This window comes from Populus alba, chromosome 6, assembly GCF_005239225.2.
Source record: "Populus alba chromosome 6, ASM523922v2, whole genome shotgun sequence".
Taxonomy (NCBI): Eukaryota; Viridiplantae; Streptophyta; class Magnoliopsida; order Malpighiales; family Salicaceae; genus Populus; species Populus alba.
Genome location: NC_133289.1, coordinates 146642 through 166946, shown reverse-complemented (window position 1 = coordinate 166946; position 20305 = coordinate 146642). Strand labels below are relative to the sequence as shown.

The window sequence follows — 20305 nt, the reverse complement described above, 5'->3', positions numbered from 1 at the left end:
TTCACCAATTTCTAGTTCAGAAGATTTCCCACCAAATCAAGTAATACTATTTTGGAAGCTACCAAACATACGAAAAGGCAGTCAACTTGATTATGATCACATTGAAAGATTTAAACTTTTAACGAAGAAAATCACAAAATGGAGCCGAATTTGAGAGAAGTAACCTGACACACTTTTATTAGGATCAAAACCGTTTCTAGGGTTTTTGACCTGATCTTACCGGGTCATACCGGGTTTTTCTTCAATCCAGCCCAGTTCTAGGCCCAGGTCAGCTGGGTCCTGGGCCGGGTTTTAAAACTATCCTCAAGAGGGTTTGGAAGATAGTCCATCGAGTGAGGCAGGTTTTGGAGGTTAATTTTAAGATTGACTAAGAATCTAAGATTAATTAATTGATCCTTAACCAATCAGGATTAAGTTTTGTAAAACACCAAACAGATAGCTTCATCAAGTGACAAATTGATTAACCTGACCATTGATCACAATGTGAATATTTGTGATCCCATGCACCCTGTAAGGAGATTGGAAGTAATTTTGCTAACAAAGCTAATCTTTTCATTGATTAGAAGTACAGCACTACATAGTTGAAAAGAAAAGGAAATACTGGCTGCAGGAAATTAATTACTGCTGCTGATTTTCTGTATCAACATCTTGAAGCTTCCCCAGAGAATAGACTTAGAGGTTAATCAAAGCTAAATATATACTATAATGAATGATGTGGTCATGATATATAAACATGGCCATCTGTACGTAGCATTGACATGTTTCTACTGGTGCACGAGCATAATGCTGATAATATCAGTATGCCCAACTTTTTTCCTCAAGCAGTATGTCAAATGGGCTGCATCAATCCCATCTCCAGAGACCACGATTCTGTCGTCTCCTTGTAATGCCAGAGCGTTCACTCCTGCGAATCAAAGAGGAAAACATTGATCAGCCAAGCCTACTACTCACATATGCTTTCTTTGAAAAACAAAGAAGAAGAAGAAGAAAAACTTGAAACCTTGAGATGCAAGATCCAAAAGGTGCAAAAGGGAGTCTTAATTTGTTTCATAAACACTATAATTACCATTCCAGAAAATCTCGAGAGGAAAACTGGTGTAATTAATTCCTTACCAGAAACAGTAGGAAAAAGAAAAATCTATTATGAAAATTCCTCAATAAATACCACAAGCTTTTGCCACCACCGTGCGAGCCTTGACCCTGCTTTTCCCACAGGCCATCTGGACCTTGAACACGATCACTTGCTGCCAATTAATTAACCATGAAAAAAAATTAACAATGCAAGAATGGAACTCATGGTCTCTGTATATAAAAGCAACTAGACATGGATACCTTCATTCTGTTTGATCAGTCCTGGATGATGATGATTCGTGTGATCTCCAGGTAGAAGAAGAAAAGAAATGCAAACAGAGTATGTCAAACGTGAAAAACAAGTCAACGAAAACAGCATAAAAGAGGTACCAAGGGCTCACTCTCACTCGACTATATATAGACTGAAGAAGGAGAGCATTAGCACATGGCTAGTTCGAGGCGGACGAGGTGTCCATGCCAAAAAAAGAGGGGTGGGGGTCAGTGCCGATGTGTTGTTTTTCTAGAGAGATTCTGATTCACCATGTGCAAACTTGTCATCTTTCCTGAAGGGTATCGCAGTTCACTGAGGTCTTCCATACCATTTCCATGCATTGACGATTTCAGCAATACCGTAATTTACCAAGACGACGAAGTCACTGTTATCGTATTAGTTAGAGTTCACGATTACCATTGATGGAGCTTGGAGTTTCATTGATGAACTTGTATTACTTGCTTACTGGGCATGTCTCTAGCTTGTGAGCCATTAATTATAATTAGTTGTGGGGCACCGCCAGTATTCCTTAAAGCTAACAATTTTTGTTAGGAGAGCTCTTTTTAAAAGCATTAACGCGTTGTGCACTGCAAAAGAAAGAATTAGAATTTTTCAAGACTTTGCAGTTACCGTTAAAACTCGAGGGATGAAAGGATGTGCTTGTTTTCGAGACACTGATTTTTAGAAAATTTATTTTTTTAAATTTTTTTATGTTATTTGCTATTAAAATAGTTAATCAACAAAAAAACTTTGTTATCAAAGAAGCAATTTGGCTTGAATTTTCAGAAAAATATATTTTTTTTTATTTTGGATGGAAAACAATTTTTAGAAGTTGTGGAAAATTTAAAAATATTATATTATTTGCTGATTATGTCAAATTTGATTCTCAAACTTTTGATTGCTACATATTTTGTTTGAATCTTTTTTTTTTCAAATTCATCCCTTAAAATTTTATTTTTATATTAACTTTGATCCTTATTTTTATGATTTTATTTACTTTTCTCTTATTATTTTTTAAATTGAAAATTTTTATTTATCAAATTTGGTCCTCATTCTTTTGATTGTTACTTATTTTATTTAAAATAATTTATGAAATTATTTATTATTATTTTAATTTCATCATCTTTTAATTTTTTTTATCTGTTACATTTGATCTCTCTTATTTTGATTATTATTTATTTTATTTCAGATAATTTATAAAATTAGATTTTTTTTTCAATTTCCATTCTCATTTAACTTTTTAATTTAAGTTTTACCAACGGAATTTTTCTGTTATATTTTAATAAACTTTGAAAAAAAAAATCATTAATTTTTTTTACTGGCAGCTCATTTTCCATAACATAACCAAACACTGGAAAGTGTTTTTCAATTTACTTTCCATGACACTACTAAACATAGAAAAATAATTTACTTTTTCAAAATTCACTTTCCAAAAAAATCACTTTAAAAAAAAACCTATTTTTCTACAAAAAAAGAGGATATAAAGAGCTCATTAAAACTTCTATGTCTAATTCCATTATCACAATTTCACAAAAATTATTTTCATATATAATTTATCTATATGCTCAACGAAAGTTATGCTATTAAAGATTTTCATATTGACAAATTTACTCAAAAGAAAACTAATTGTTTATTGATGTAGGCATCAAATTAACTAATTAATTAACATATGGTGGAAAGAAATGCTTACATGTGTTAAAAAAAAAACTTGATAACAAGTTTAAAATATTTAATATCAAACAAGTTATCCTAGTTTCCAAAATACTAACATCTTATTAGATTTATTTAACATAACAAAACAAAAAAAAACTCCTAGAATTTAATGATTGTGCAAGGTAGACTCATTGAGAGTGTCAAAAATCATAAATACAAATAATGAAAAATTTCTTACCCATTTTTAAAAAGATTAAAAAAAAATTTTTTTTATAATATATAAAATATTTAGATAAATTATAGATTTATTAGATTATTAATTTTTTTAAATCAAAAATTACTTTTAAAAAACAACCAATACAAAACAATCCAACATTCTCTTGGAATGATAAAAGAAAACCTTGTAATTTCGATCAAAGTTCTGAATATCACCACACAAGATCCAATAAAACAGGGATTTGACAATGTAGTCTCAAGAAAGCTGAGCCACAAAGGGAGAACAATAAACAAGAGTGCTGGAATGGGGCCTTGTCTAGTTATCCGCCGGGGAAACACTGATAATGTCAGTATATCCAACTTTCTTCCTTAACCTGCAGGCTAACTTAGCAGCATCAACTCCATCTCCGATCACCACTACTTTCTCTTTATTCTCTCCTTCTAATCCCAAGAAACATACACCTGCATTCCACAGTAATTAATATTTGAAATAAAACATCTTAATCTCTAATAATTAAAGGATCTCAAGCTATATTATAGATAAATACACACACATGCATGAACCCCAGAGAAAGCCAAAGGGGAAAAAAATTATAAAAAATAGCCTTTTAATTTGTAAGCTTCAACACTTACCATCCGTTTCTGCCACAACCTCGAGTGCCTTCCTCCTGCATTTCTGGCAATTCATCTGTACCCCGAGCACTATCTTTTGCTGCACAGGAAAAAAAATAAAAATAAAAAAAAATAGAGGAAGAAGAAGAAAGACAATATCTAAACTAATTAGTTCTGTAGTACGTAATGTGACTGTAATTAAAAATTGAGCTGCCAAAAGATATGTAATAGTAAGTAATACGTACCTTCATTGTGTTTGATCAGTTTTGATTAAAAAAGTTAAGAATATATATATATATATATATATATATATATATATATATATAGAGAGAGAGAGAGAGAGAGAGAGAGAGACCTCCAACTCTAGCTAGCTTCAATATTATTGTGGTAGGAATACTAAGAATTTCCAAGATGTGAAAATAAAAAAAAAAAATATATATATATATATATATATATATATATATATATATATATATATATATAAATGCAAGTGAGGGAGGTCGATGAGGGAGAGGTGTTTAATATGTTGATTCGCTGAATTAATGGCCCTTTTAAGACGTATAGAATTAATTACAAGTCAACAAGGGTGGAAAGTCGGACTTGCCTTGGTCTACCAGCTTAAACGTTAATCACACCATGAAGTCACTGTGCTTGGACCGTTCGATCTTAATTAACGCATGGAAAATATATCCAATTAATTATTTGATGTGTTCTTGATAATTATTAATTTTATGGTACGTACTAATTATGAATCCAAATCAATCTTATACATGAGTAGGTACAAGTTCAGGACTCCCCAATATATTTTGCTCAAATATTTAACTGAAGAACTTCCAATCTTGGGGGAGAAGCAAGCTTGTGCTGCTTAACAGTGAATGCCGTGTTCTTACCGAGTAAGGAAAGGACACAGCTTCAAGCCTTCAACGGAACAGAGAAGTCACCATCACATCATTTTTACTCGACAACCTTTCATTTATTTCTAACGTCGCGTATGGATTGAGTTCTCGGAAGTTACACGGCTAGCTACCGCAGTGATATATATATATATATATATATATATATATATATATATATATATATATATATATAATTATTTTTATTTATTGAAGGTTTATTGATTTGGTATTGTAGTAACGGTTTGAGTTTTGAAAAAAATTATTTTATAAAAAATATTTTTAATTGAGGTTGAATTTGGTTTTTTATATATTTGTTAAAATTGTAGTTGAAATTGAGGTTGAATAAAAAGTAGTTTAATGTGTTTAGTTAATAATACTTTTGAAATTAAGATTATAAAATAATTTAAAGTGTGTATATATATATTAATGGTTTTTAATTTAAATATTGTAGATTTAACTATTATTATTACATCATGAAATAAATAATAATTTATATAAAATATTTTTTATTGGTTCATTAAACTATCTACATTTCCATCACATATCAAATACATCCGACAAGGACTACAGTTTTTTTGGTTTCTTAAGTACGCAACAACATCAGGTAAAATATAATCAGGAACAAAATTGGGATTGCGATTAAATTCTGCAAATGCTACATCATCAAGCGATCTCTATCTAATTTATGTAATGTCATTAAATAATGTTAAACACTAGTTTTTTTTAATAAAACACAATTAAAAAATAAAAATTAATTTTTATTTTTTATTTTACTGGATCGGATCTGGTTTAATGCATTTTGAGCTTTGAACTAAACCCGGTTTAGACCGAAACTGGTCCAATCAGAAACAACATGCTACACTTGTTCATCTTGCATAGTGTTCATAGAATGAATTAATTGGCATGAACAGTGCATCATGCTATACTGTTCATGCTAATTAAAAATCTATGAGTGCGCAAGAAGCATCATGCTACACTACACTGTTTATGCTAATTAAAAATCTATTAGTGCGCAAGAAGCATCATGTTACACTGTTCATACTAATTAAAAATCTATGAGTGCGCAAGAAGCATGATAGAGGCAGGAACGCAACAAGAAGCATGGAATTTCAACTTCAACAAAATAGTGTTTTCAACACAGATAATGATAGGATCCAAATATAAAAATCATGATTAATTTTATAATCAAATAATGCATTGCAATTATTCCACACTAAACATAGCCACAAACACTTAACCAAACGGGCTTTAAATTTAGCATCAAAATCCTTTCTCCAAATTAATGGCTTTTAATCCTTGTGTATATATAATGATGAAGGATTTAAAACAAAAGGATGAGAAACCAAGACAAAACACAGCAGTCCATTAATAATTACCGTGTATGTACTGAAAAAGCAGGGAGAAATAGTAAGACTTTATGAAAAAAACATAGAATTAATTAATTAACAGTAAAGGTGGAAATGGATTATTATTATTATTGAATTTATAAGGGCTACAATACAGTCAAGCACTCCAAAGAAGAAGACTCTTCCATAGGGTTGTAGGGACCGAACTAACACAAAACAAATTTTATTGCAATCAGATCTCTTTGCGCCACATGATCATCCTATACAGCAAATTAAGATTTTAGAACAGTTTTAATTCTTTCATGAAAGCTAAGCTAATTAAGGTTCGTAGCCTTGTCTGTCTTTCATTTCGCCAGGGCAACACTGACAATCTCCGTGTGCCCAACTTTCTTCCTTAAGCAGCTGGCTAAAGTAGCTGCGTCAACTCCATCTCCGATCACAACCACGTTCTCCTTCCTCTCTCCTTCAAATCCCATCGAATCCACACCTGCCACAGTATTACACCAAATTCAACTTTTAACCTTTAATTTTTAAAGTCAACCTCTCTCTCTCACAGGTTTGCTTTTTTGAGTCGCCAAGCTTGAAAACTTACCATCTGCATCCGACACAACCTTGAGCGTCTTAATCCTACATCTCTCGCAATTCATCTGTACCTTGAACACTATTTTTTGCTGTACAAACCGAGCAGGAATTAGATTTCCAAAAGGATTAATGAGAAGAAAAGACATGATCACAAATTAATTTAATACATACAACGTACGTGACTTTATATGTGTATATATCAATTCTAGTGCCAAAAGATCGATGTGACTAATTACGTGCGTACCTTCATTGCCAATGATCAGTTTTGATATGATTCCAAGAGTTAAAGACTTTATCGACCAATGTACCCCTGATCCTCTCCTCGGAAAGCCAAAAGAAACAAGCGTGTCTATGTATGTATAGAGAGAGAGAGAGAGAGAGAGAGAGAGAGAGAGAGAGAGAGATCCAAAGCTTGCTCTAGAATTTCTGACATTTTCACACTTTATAAGCAAGAATAGAAGGGGCTAGACTTCAGAAGAAGATGGAAATGTCTCGGAAAGTCGTGGTTTACCTCGGAAAATAAATTCACACCATGCATGGCGGCCCATGTGGTTGACGCGGTCTTAATGCATGAAACATGCATATATATAAAATATATAGCTAATGTTGTATAAATTGAATGTCTTTGATAATAATTAGTATTAATAAAGTACTGATTACTCTAATTAATCCTTCTTCTTCTTCGTCTTCTTCTTGCGTGTGTATGTGGAGAAGGTTGTTTGTTAAAGTGGACATATTGCCTTGTCCTTGACGTATGTTATAATTAACGTCAATATAGACTATGTTTATATATTAATTACCCATTTTAATTATTACCTTAGGCATCTAAAAAACTTGGATTATGTTAAACATTGAAGAACCTCATTTTTTTAATGCTTTTTTTTCTTTTTAAATTGATCCTTAGATAATTTTTTTTATTTGGTGCCTTTTCTCTTTTCTCTTTTTTATTTTTTTACAAATATACTTTTTTTCCTTTTTGACTAGATTCATTTTGGATCTAATTTGATGAGATAAAGTCTTTAATTTAATTAGATATTAACTACTATAATAAAAAGTTGGGGTTTTTCCATCTATTTGATCGTTCATGTGAAAAATGAAGGAGATACTTTTTTTTTCTTTTTATTTAGTGCTATTTAAAAAAAATAATAATAACTTTCAATTTTATCTTGTTTTTATTGAATTTTTTTTGTTTTTTTTTTAATTTCATCCTTTAATATTTTATTAATTTTGAATTGGTCGTTACAATTTCTTTTAGTTTGCCTTATATGAGGTTATCACAATCTCAAATAATTGTTGTGATATTTTCTTGATACTTGATTTTTTAAGCATTTATTTTTGTTATCATATCATTAAATAAAAAATAATTTTTAAACCCAATGAAGCATATGATCTGGTTTTCAAGTTTGACGAGTTATGCCGCAAAACCTGGGTCAATTTAATATTTCGCTTTCACAATATTAAAAAGAAAATATCTTGAAATATTTTTTAGAGTCAAACCGTGTTTTTACTGGTTGTTCGAGTTGTCTTTAGACATGTCAAGTCGACTAGGTCATATAGAAACAACTTACATGCAAATTAATTAATTTTAATGCCAGGCCAAGTAAACAGCCTGATCAATAGGTTTCAAGGTTGATTCGTTGAATCAAATTTAATAACAATATCAAATAGTTTCTTTATTTTTATATTTCCACCGTTCAAATTTTTTCTTTCGATTTAATTTTTTTTAGTTTTTATTTTTAATTTTATTTTTTAATATTTAATTGATTTTAAATTAATTTTCATAATTTATTTAAATTTATTTTCTATAAAATTATCCTATCTAAAATAAACATTATGACGATATTGAGGTTATCTATATTAAAATTATCAAACCTAGTGCATTAATTGAGGATTTATTTTTCTGATCGAAGACAGAAACATTTGTTTAAATTTAGGCCCAATTTGTTTGCTGAAAAGTAGTTTTCTTTTGGAAAGTGAATTCTGGAGAAAGTGAATTCCGAGAAAGTATTTTCTAATGTTTGGTAGTGTAATGAAAAATAAGTTAGAAAACAATTTCCAGTGTTTGGTTATGTCATGAAAAATGAGCTGAAAAATAACTTATTAATATTTTATTTTTCTCAAGTTTACTAAAATAATGAGGAAAAAATCTTACAAATTAAAAAGTTGAATGAGAATGAAATTAAAAAAATATATAATTTCATAAATTATATAGATAAAATAAATAATAATCAAAATAATAGAGATCAAATATAAAAAATTAAAAAAAAATGAAAGATGAAAAAATTAAAATAATAATAATCAACATTTCATAAATTATTTCAAATAAAATAAGTAACAATAAAAAGAATGAGGATCAAATTTGATAGATAAAAAATTTCAATAAAAAATGATAACGAAAAAGCAAATAGCAATTATAAAAATAAGGATCAAAGTTAATATAAAAATAAAATTTTAAGATATGAAATTGAAAAATAAATATTCAAAACAATATATATATATATATATATATATATATATATATATAACTATCAAAAGTTTGAGGATCAAATTTGATATAATCAATAAATAATGACATTTCTAAAATTTTCACAACTTTCAAAAAGTGTTTTCCGTCCAAATTTTCCAAGAAAACACTTTCCTGAAAATCAAGTCAAATTTTCCTTTTACTTGAAAGTGTTTTCCGTTGATCAATTTTTCTAATGGCAAACAAATACAAGAAATTTTTGTTTGACTGAAAAGTATTTTCTATTGACCGGAAAATGTTTTCTATTGATCAAAAAATATTTTTCATTGATCAATTTTTTTAATAATAAACAAACATAAAAAATTTAAAAAATAAATTTTTAAAAAATATTTTTCAAAAAACAAACAGTAGGATTTTGTTTTTGAGCTGAAAAGGGCAGTGAGTATTTTCCACGAAGCGGAATCACCAACAACTAATTGCTTCAAAGTCCACCATGGAATGGAGCGAGCATAGTGGGACCCATCTTGCAAGGACTGGCACATGGCGCAATCACAGTGTTTGAAAATGTGACTGCTGACTTTTGAGTATTTTTGTAGACTAAAGTATTATTATTATTGTTTTTGTTTATTTGGAAGAATGATGTACATAAAAAAACCATCGACAGTACGGGCTGTATTATTTATGAATCTACAGTGTACAGAAAAAGACATGAGGGTTTTTGCTGATTGGGTGTGCGCATGTCCATGCACCTAGTAATTATATTTTGTCCGGAAAAACACTCAAAAGTCAGAAGTCACATTTTCACACACTGTGATTGCGCCATGTGCCAGTCCACGCGTCCGTCATTCTTTATCAGGGCAAAACAAACGGTGGTGGCATAAGTTAACGTAAGATATGTACGAATGAATTTGGGATCACGTGATTTCTAGATCCAGCTCTAAACATGAATTTTGAGTTTTAATAAGTTAAAAATCTATTGGATTTTTTTTGGGTTTAGAGTGTTTTTAATGCATGGAATATATATCTTGCATGAATTATTCTATGTAATTGATAATTATTATAGCAGTAATTAATTACTAATAAATGCTAACACGAATCGATAAACAATTTAATCTTTCAGTCTTAATTTAAAGGATAGGAGGACTTCCTAGTAGTATTATGTTTATTGAGATCATCGTTCAAACAAAAAACATATTCCTTAATGGAGTAGCTTGCTTTATTTAAGGATCAAAGTCAACAATCATGCTATAATATATATATATATATATATATATATATATATATTTTAAAACTATCTTTCAAAATATATTAAAATAATATTATTTATTTATTAAAATTTATTTTTAATATGAACATATTAAAAAAATCAGAAAAAATTCATACCAGGCATTGCTCATCGTGTCGTTGAAGAATGTATTTGATAATAATGAGTAATATCCATAGAGCACTGATTACTCAAATTAGTTCTATTATTTATTTATTTATTTCTAGCATGGATGAATAATTTGTTTGTTAAGGGGCGCAGATTGCCGTGTCCTTGTCGCATTACAGCCTGGCTCATGGAATTGTCGTAAGGGTGACTTCATCGCTATTACAGCAACCTATTCATAGACTCATGTTATATATTAATAGCTAAACTCATGGAGAGACGTGCCCATGAAAAGTCAAGAATAGTAATAGTGATGATTGCACAGCAAAAATTATTTTGCAGTGTAATTATAATTATTTTTTAAATAATTTTTTATGTTAAAATATATATTAATAATATTTTTTTTAATTATTTTTAATATTAGTATATCAAAATAATTTAAAAACACTAAAACTTATTAATTTGAAATTAATAAAATCATATTTTATCCCATTGGCTCGCAAGCAGGGCCTCGGTTGATGATGAGTGTATTTGTAAATGTAATTGAAATTGTGTGTTTTTTTAATTTAATATTAATTTAAAATATCTTTGAACCTGATGTGATCATCCGTTAGAGTATCATCATAATAAAATGTCTCTGATTTATAATTCAATTAAAGTAAAATATCTTTGATATATCAACAAAAAGTATCTATGATCTATCAAAAAAGCATTTGAACTCAGCGCTTAGCTGGCGTTTAGTTTAGCCTAGTGGTGAGAAGGGTCTTAACCTTTCATAATCAACTATTTGGAAGAGTAGTTTTAAATAAATAAACAAAAAGCAATAAATGCTTAAATACTTAGATTCAAAAAATTGAGAAAAGTATTTATTTATTTATTTATTGCTATAATGAATGTGTGATACACATTATTTATTTATTTATTTATATGGTTTTATTTCCTAGCATAATAAAGGCTTTAACGAGTGAGAGATGGAGTTTGCAATCCTAGGATTGTTCCTCGTAACCCATATGTGTGGAAATTTCATGAAATGATGACCGTAGACTTGCATCATATTGAATAGAATTGCATGCTTCTTGGAAAATGTATAGTTGACTCTGTGTGCGAATATTGACTATCTCAAGTATTGCTCTAAATATTTTTTTAAGAAAAAGAAGGCGGTGCATATGTCGACTGTTCACACTAATCAAACCAATTATGACTATATATTGAATGGATGATGAGCGAATTGGATGAATAATTAAGAAATGAAACCTGTAATTAATTGAGATATAATAATCAAATGATCATTAATTCACTTCTTGCTTGCAACCAGAGAGGGTCCCTCAAGAACCGGTGCACATAGACAATACATAATTGGTGCAGATTATTTTAATGATTTATAAATGTTAATATCTTTTGGCCTACGTATTGTGGGAGACACTATTGACTTGATTTGTTACATTTTTCTAATTGTAGTTTTTTAAACTCAATTAAGGATAAAAAAGTTTTTTTTTTTTCCAAACGAGTCACAAGTCAACTCAAATTTTTAATTAATTTAACTTATGTTAAAAAAAATATAAAATTATTTTTAAAATTTCACTTAACTTCTTAAATTATTAGATTAAGATAGTTTTTTTGACATAATTCTCCTTCTATTTTTGTTAAAACTCGGCCCGATCTATGTTAGGCGAGGTTTCAAGAATAATTTTATATTATTTTCTAATATATTAGAATGAAGATAGTGATATTTGAACTTATGACTACTTGATTAACAATATTATAATATTATGTCAAATAAATATAATATCCAAAAACTTAAGTTATTAGATAAGATTAAGAGAATAATTTTATATTAGTTTTTAACATAATTTTTTAAAATAAAAATTCTTTAAAATAAAAATTTATATAAGACCACACTATCTTTAAGTTTTATTAATTAGAATAAAGAGAATAATTAAAATAAGGATGGTAAGGAAAATGAGATTTCAACTTTGACTATTGGTCAACAAAGCTCTCCAGAGAAAACAAAGGGCTTTCAGTCATGGCTGAGCAAACCGAGAAGGCGTTTTTAAAAGAACTCAAAGTGTTTCTTAGTTCAGAGAAGTCTAGGAAAGGAAAGAGGCCTAATAAAGGAGGAAACAAATTCTGAAGAGTGTTGGATTGGGTTTCAAGACTCCCCGAAAAGCCATTGAAGGAACTTAAAATTGATAAGAATGCCCCTTCAGTGGCCTTGTTGCTATTCGAGGTTGTATTTTAGCTGGAACTTTTTCATGGTGCTAAGATGGTGAGGACCTGTATCATTGTCCAGTGGAATTTCTTCACTAGGTCAAGAAATACCAAAGATAAGACAAGAGGCATTCAAATATTCCAGCACATATTGTTAGAGTACAGTGCACAGGATGATGATAAGTGTAATATTGATTAATAAATCTGTTAATTAGTTAGCTGTTAAAAAGTTAGTTGCATGCAGTTAAGTTGTTACAGTACATGTGTGTGTGTGTGTGTGTGATATATATATATATATATATATAATATATATATATATATATATATAGTAAAGAATTGAATAACAAAAAAGAAGGAGATTAACAAGTTTTTCATTATCTCTCGTCTCTCACTCAACCTTTCTGTATATACAACAAAGATACATGTTAACATGGTATCAGAGCACTTAGCTCACGCTTGAAGATCCTCTCTGATTGCTTTCGCATTCTCTCTGCTTCTTCTTTACATTGTGCTCTCTAGTTGATAATCTGATAACCTTTCAATGGTGACTGCTTCACAACTTCAACTTTTGTAATCTCCAATCACAGCTCTCATCTCTTCTATTCCTACATCTGTTAATGTCAAGCTGGATGATTCAAACTACCTCAATTGAAATTTTTAGATGCAACTTTTACTTGAAAGCAATGGCACTATAGGATAGCTTGATGGATCAACTCACTATCCACCTCAACTTAGCTCAGCTTCATGTGAATCTGGCAACACTTCTTCTCAAAATGATGAATTCATAGTCTGGAAAATGCATGATCGAGCCATCATGTAATTGATCACTGTTACATTATCACCTATTGCTATGTCTTGCGTAATTGGTAGCACTAGCTCTAAGGATTTATGGAATGATTGAAGGAACATTTTTCAACTATATTTAGAACTAGCATTTTTAAGATGAAATCTAATATACAAACAATCAAGAAAGGAGCATATTCGGTTTTATAATATCTTCATCGTATTAAAGAAGCTAAGGACTATCTTTTAGCTACTGGTGTATACTTTGTTGATGAAGATATAATTATTCTGGCTCTAAATGGCTTGCCTACTGAGTATAACACATTCAGATGTGTTATAAATGGGCGTGAAAGTGTGATCTCACTGCATGATTTTCGTTCACAGTTACTTGCAAAGGAAGTGATTGTAGAGGCATCAGCTCCTGTTCCTCTAATGACAACAATGGCTGCAACTACATGTTTCCTGTGAATCATAGTTCATCTCAGGCTGTTAATAGAGGATTTAAGCCTTATAATAAATATAGAAATAGTAGTGGAGGACACTTTATTCAAGGAGCTAGACACTTTCACTTTAAACCAGTGTTTTCTTCTATGACATATAAACGCCTACACTCTAATCCTTGAGTTCTTGGCCTTTCCCCTGATCAGCAGTTTTGCAGACATTCTGCATCCATGATGCCAATATGTCAATTATGCAATTCTGAGGGACAACTGCCCTATTTTGTGATGCTTCTCCCTATAAGAAACCCAAATGTCATATATGCGGCAAAACTAATCACACTACCTAGTTTTGCTTTTATAATGACAAAGGACCAAACTATATTGGCATGCATCCTACTGCTACTTATCCTTCTCAGCAGTCTTATCCCACACAATCACCAATTATGCAACATTCCTCATATCGAGCCCCTTTACCTCATCTCTCATTCTCATCTGCTCAGTTTCCAGACTCACAACCTACTATGTAAGCCATGCACATCATGCTCAACTCTGCACCTCCAACATCCAAGTCTTCAGGATCATCTCAAGTATGGCTCACTGATTCTGGTGTAACCAATCATATGACAACTGATTTGAATAATCTGACATTGGCCTCACCATATCCAACAATTGACACAATTCATATTGCCAATGGTGAAGGTTTGACAGTATCTCATATTGGTCAGTCTATCATTAATTCTTCTATGTCTTCACTCAAGTTGGATTTTGTGCTACTTGTTCCTCAATTAACTTAGAATCTATTGTCAGTTTATCAGCTTTGCCTTAATAATAATTACTAGCTTATTTTTTATGCATTTTGCTTTTGGATTCAAGAAAAAGCCACAAAAAAGATTCTTTACAAAGGCTTATGCAGTAATGGCATGTATCCTATCCATGCCTTTTCATCATCATCTTCCACTTAGCCATCGCTAGTTCAGGCATTTCTTGGTCAACTTGTTCAGTCCAATCTATGGCACCATAGGTTAGGACATCCCACAAATTATGTTGTCTCCCTCATGTTGAATAAAGCTCATATTCATGTTTCTAAAACTTCTTCCCCTATGATGTGTCATCTTTATCTTGTAGGGAAAGTTAGCAAACCGCCATTTCCTCAGCATCATCATAAATTCACTTCTCCCTTTGCCACTATCCATACTGATTTGTAGGAACCTGCACCATGTATCTCATTGGATGGTTATAGATATTATACTATCTTTGTTGATGAATGTACACGTTATTGCTGGCCATTTCCCCTAGGCAATAAGTTTGATTTGTTCTCTATATTTGTTGCCTTCTATTCCTTTCTTGTTACATAATATTCTACTACTGTTAAAATTCTACAGACTGATGGGGGGAATATACTTGTAATCATTTGAAATAATTGCTTCTTGACAAAGGCATTGCCCATCACCTCTCTTGTCCACACACCCCTGAACAAAATGGGGTAGCTAAGAGGAAACATAGACATATTATGGAAACCACAATCACTTTTTTGCACACTGCCAAACTACTATCTCAATTTTGGTTTTTTGCATGTTTAACAGCTACATACCTCATTAACCGTATGCCAACTCCTGTTCTCCTTCACAAGTCTCCTTTTGAAATGTTATTTGGGTCTTCTCTAGATCTTAATCACCTTAGGATATTTGGCTGTGCCTATTTTCCTCTTTTTCGCCCTTATAATCATAGCAAACTGTAGCCCAAAACTTCCAAGTGTGTGTTTCTTGGATATGACATCAAGTACAAAGGTTATTTGTGTTATCATGTGCCTACTCTGCGATTGTTTGTTTCAAGACATGTTATATTTGATGAAATACAATTTCCATATCCTGAATTCCCACATATCTCCTAGCCCACAGTTCAGTCATCACAATCCTATTCTTCCTCCACATGTCCTATGCTTCTTGTTAATACAGAGAACACAATTATTCCTTCTATTCCTGGTTCTCCTTCCCACCATACACCTGCTTTATCTATAGTTTCTCCTAGTTCTCGGTCCATTACTACTTCCATTCAAGCCTCTCCTCCTCCTCCTGTGGCACATGATATCTGTATCAATTTTACTCCTTTTAATCCTAACAACTAGCAAGTGGTTATGTCTATTCCTTCTCTAAATTTGCATCCCATGCAAACTAGAAGCAAAAGTGGCATTAATAAACGGAAGGCTTTCTTAGCTAATATTCAGGATTCTAGCACAATTGATATGTCTTTGATAGAACCAGCTACTTACAAATCTACCATCAAAGCTTCTGTGTGGTTACAGGCCATGCAAGATGAAATTCATGCCTTACATACTTAAGGCACCTAGAGTCTTATTCCCTTACCAGCAAAGAGGAACTTGGTGGGATGCAAATGGATTTTCAAGATTAAACATCATTCGGATGGGTCTATTGCTAGACACAAAGCACAATTGGTTGTTAAAGGGTTTAGTCAGGAACCTGGCTTGGATTATGGTGACACCTTTAGTCCTGTGGTGAAACTTGCCACCGTTCGACTAGCTCTTGCCTTTGCTGCTCATTTCAATTGGCCTTTTAGATAATTAGATATTAAAAATGCATTCCTGCACGACATTCTTCAAGAAGAGGTTTACATGTCTCAGCCCCCTGGCTTTGAAGATTCATTGCATCCTTATCTTGTGTGCAAACTACATAAATCCCTCTATGGCTTAAAACATGCACCTAGGGTCAGGAATGATCAATTTACTCAGTTTTTGCCTTCTTTGGGTTTTGCCACCACCTATTCTGATTCATCCTTGTTTGTTAAATTTGTTGGTCCTAATATTTTTGTACTGCTACTCTATGTGGATGGTATTATCCCTACAAGAAGTACGTCTACTGCAATTCTACAGGTTACCAAAGCTCTCACCACTGAGTTTGATATCACAGATTTAGGCTCCCTTCATTATTTTTTGGGCATACAAATCACTCACACGTCTATTGGGTTGTTTCTATAACAATCTAAATATGTTGAGGATTTGCTGCTTAAATCTGAGATGGTTGATGCTAAACCATGTGATATTCCATGTCTTCCTTATCATTGCCTACTTAAAAAAGATGGGGAACCGTCTCCTAATCCTACAGTATATCTTAGCATTGTAGGGACTCTGCAATACTTAACTTTTACATTAACTGACATTATGTTTTTTGTGCATCAAGTTTGTCAATTTATGCCACTTCTGTGTGAAGAAAAGTGGTCATCTTATCATCGGGCAATGCAGGCCCCTATCCAAGACCATGCAATTTAATGCCTTGAAAGTGATCCCTGCTGGTTCTTTTGCTAGTGGGAAGAAGGCCTTCACAAAAATGTGAGGTTTAACTTCTATTTTTCTTGTTTATGCTGGTGCTACATCCATAATGATTTTAGAGCAATTTGTCATGTGAGAGTTCACTCCTCAAGTTTTGGATAAAAACTTAAGATTTTAGATAACATTGTTTTTTTATATAATATCATAGCTTTGTTGATCAAGGTTTTAATCTTACTAGGAACTGTACAAGTTGTATTTATTTAAAGAAATATGTTAAAAAATAATTTATTTAAAATTATAAAATTTTAAATTAACATGATTCTTTAATAATCTAGATCCAAAATTACCCGGATGACAAGTCAAGCCGCTGCATCAAGTCGGGTTTTAAAAGAGTATTGTTAACTTTGTTATGGAATTAGTCGATGCTAGCTTAATTTTAAGTGTTGGCAACTGATCGAGCTTGACAAGTATATATAACACCGACAGGACTATATATATCCTAGACCCAGACAAGAAGTTACCATAGATTCAGAAAAATCTTACCATATTTTAAGAAAAAAAATGCACTGCTCTTTTAAAAAGCCATGTCATATATCGATCGAGCTTTGATGGGGTAAATTAGAAGAAGGTTATCGAAGAATTACAAGGAGAGATTACGTACAAATATAAGAAACAGAGCCTTGTATTAAAGAAGAGAGCTACAAATCATCAGTTAAAAACAAGTGTTCACAGATTGATTGTTTAAATCAAATCCTTTTCAATGTTTGTAGATATTTGAACGGTTATGGGCCCACAATAATACATGGCTTCTTCCCAGACACATATCTCTCATAGCCACGCACACTGCCAAACTTGATTGATTTTCAGAGGTGCTAATAAATTAGTATGTGATGATGATAATGCACCTATGATCAATACTCTAATATTGTTGACTGCAGTACCGTTCAAAAATGGCATTAAATACTATATCCGATAGCTATCACTAACTCAAAAGGAAGCTAGGATGTTGATACCCTCTGATACTCATACAGTGGCAAAAAAAGAAGCTTAGTACTCTTTAAATAACTTAATTAGAAATTAATGGTGTTTGATCTTACCTTATTCATGAATAGCACAGGAGTCACAATAACAATCTCCTGAGAGGTTAGGCTCTCTCAGTAGGAAGCACTAGCAGCCGCAGAGGAAATTATAATATATATATATATATATATATATATATATATATAGGAATTTACTTGCTGGTACCTCATGAGTTCAGTACAGGGTAGCTGTAAGCTGTTGTTAATTGGCCTGCTCGACTCCCCTCATGCCAAATAGAAAGGTTGCCAACACTCTTTGACAAGCTTCCTAGATGGCATTCAGGGAGCCAGGCAGGCCGTTCTTTCAGACCAAGCAGCTCTTGCTAGTAGTAAGTGCTCTCAACCTGCAAACAAAATACACAATCTAACAAAAGCCCTGCATTGCCATAGACACCATGTGATCTTAATTAACCTCTATCATGTATGCTTCAATTGACTAGTGACATGAATAAATGATGCTTTTCTCAAGCAACTCCTTAATTTGAAAGACTAGAGTTAGAAGACACATGGTGTTCAAGAAAATTTGGTCGATTCATGATTACTTGATTAAGAGCAATTAACAAGCAGAGAAAATGCCATTGCTAAAACACCAGGAGGTGTAAACTAAGACACTGACAGTTGAAGAGATGATATATATGACAGAAAGACTGGGAGATGAGCAAATAATTGAGAGAACAATTCTCTCTCCCTCGTCTTTCTCTCTTGATTTGTATAGAACGATCACTCTAACTTTGATTGCAAGCAAAGAATAGTACGTGGAAGTGGGGGATTTAAAGGGGTTGGCACGGAGGGAGAAGAAAAACAAGAGGGAGGAGACAGGAGACAGAAGAAAATCCATGAAGAGGGAGAAATACAGGTCGTAGAGAAGGCGGCAGCAACGGATTTTAGGTAGCAAATAGCTCCATAGATACAGCCAAAGCTGCCTGGGTTTTACAGGTAACTTTGCTTGGATTTTCTTTCCTTGGAAAAGGTGATCGTCCCCCACCACTTTCCTTTTCATGATCTCCATAATATTATGGTTTCTTTTGATTAATTAATTCAAGTTGTCTGTGCATGCTTTCTCTTTTTTCAGTCTCTTTCTTTTTGGACGTGGGCATTCTTTATTTCTGTGTTAGCAATTTTATTTAGATGCGTTTAAAAAAATGTTTAGTTTGATGTTTTTTTATTAATGTTTTCAGATATTTTTAATATGATGATTTTAAAAATAAAAATAATAATTATTTTTTTATTAATGTTTTCAAATATTTTTAATATAATGATTTTAAAAATAAAAAAAAATATCTTAATATATTTTAAACAAAAAATACTTTTCAAAAAGATCCTATATTATAATATCAGACATATACAAGATATTGGATTTATTGCATCACAACTGTTTCAAAGAATATTAACTACTCTTGTCTTCTTTGATTTGTCTTTGTTAACTTTTGTAAGAAAAAATGACAGTATCAAAATACAAAATATATATAACAGTTACATTCTCTTAGAATATATTAGTTTTAGTTTATAGTTTATGAGCTATATTGAGTGGTCAAATAAAGTTTATTCAAATACAACGAAAAATGTTTAGGATAGAGAAATTATCTTGAAGTGAATTAATTAGCTTGCTCGTCTAAAGATTACCTTAATAATTATGCAAAAAGACTATGGGATGAAATAAATGAAAAAATAACAAAATGAAAAGAGAAAAAAAAAAAGCTGAATTATCTACCAAATATATATATATATATATATATAGGATAATTAATAATTAATTATATGTAGTATAAAAATAAAATTTATATGTAGGATAATTAATTAGTCTGTTAGTTCTAGCAATTTGATGCATTTTCCCTTAACGATGTTGGCTGGTGGTTGGTATGTTATAAATCAAAGTGAATGGTACCTATAAAAATTCTATTTGATGGATTTAAGGACTCTCAAATGCTTAAATAACTATTATTTTTGGAGAAAAAATAAATGATATTTTAGAGAAAAAACTCTAATAATAAATATATAGTAAATAATAAAGATTGTGAACATGTAGATCGAT

General features: G+C 31.3%; 3 protein-coding genes and 1 pseudogene across 3 annotated transcripts; 1 reads left to right on the top strand and 3 right to left on the bottom strand.

The window, feature by feature from the left end:
• Positions 1–529: 529 nt before the first annotated feature.
• On the bottom strand, positions 530–1804 carry LOC118032208 (heavy metal-associated isoprenylated plant protein 46-like). Its single transcript, XM_035036826.2, has 3 exons — positions 1333–1804; positions 1166–1244; positions 530–904 (listed from the first exon to the last, which is right to left on the bottom strand). The coding sequence occupies exons 1-3, from the start codon at positions 1336–1338 to the stop codon at positions 765–767; spliced, it is 225 nt and encodes a 74-aa protein (XP_034892717.1). The 5' UTR covers positions 1339–1804; the 3' UTR covers positions 530–764.
• A 1607-nt stretch (positions 1805–3411) lies between these two features.
• Positions 3412–4202, bottom strand: LOC118032209 (heavy metal-associated isoprenylated plant protein 47-like). The gene is made up of 3 exons (XM_035036828.2): positions 4069–4202; positions 3845–3923; positions 3412–3673 (listed from the first exon to the last, which is right to left on the bottom strand). The coding sequence occupies exons 1-3, from the start codon at positions 4072–4074 to the stop codon at positions 3528–3530; spliced, it is 231 nt and encodes a 76-aa protein (XP_034892719.1). The 5' UTR covers positions 4075–4202; the 3' UTR covers positions 3412–3527.
• A 1955-nt stretch (positions 4203–6157) lies between these two features.
• Positions 6158–7114, bottom strand: LOC118032210 (heavy metal-associated isoprenylated plant protein 47-like). Its single transcript, XM_035036829.2, has 3 exons — positions 6892–7114; positions 6658–6736; positions 6158–6552 (listed from the first exon to the last, which is right to left on the bottom strand). Exons 1-3 carry the CDS (start codon positions 6895–6897, stop codon positions 6410–6412), a joined length of 228 nt encoding a protein of 75 aa, XP_034892720.1. The 5' UTR covers positions 6898–7114; the 3' UTR covers positions 6158–6409.
• A 5389-nt stretch (positions 7115–12503) lies between these two features.
• Positions 12504–17258, top strand: LOC118032211 (small ribosomal subunit protein uS17-like; annotated as a pseudogene).
• Positions 17259–20305: the final 3047 nt, after the last annotated feature.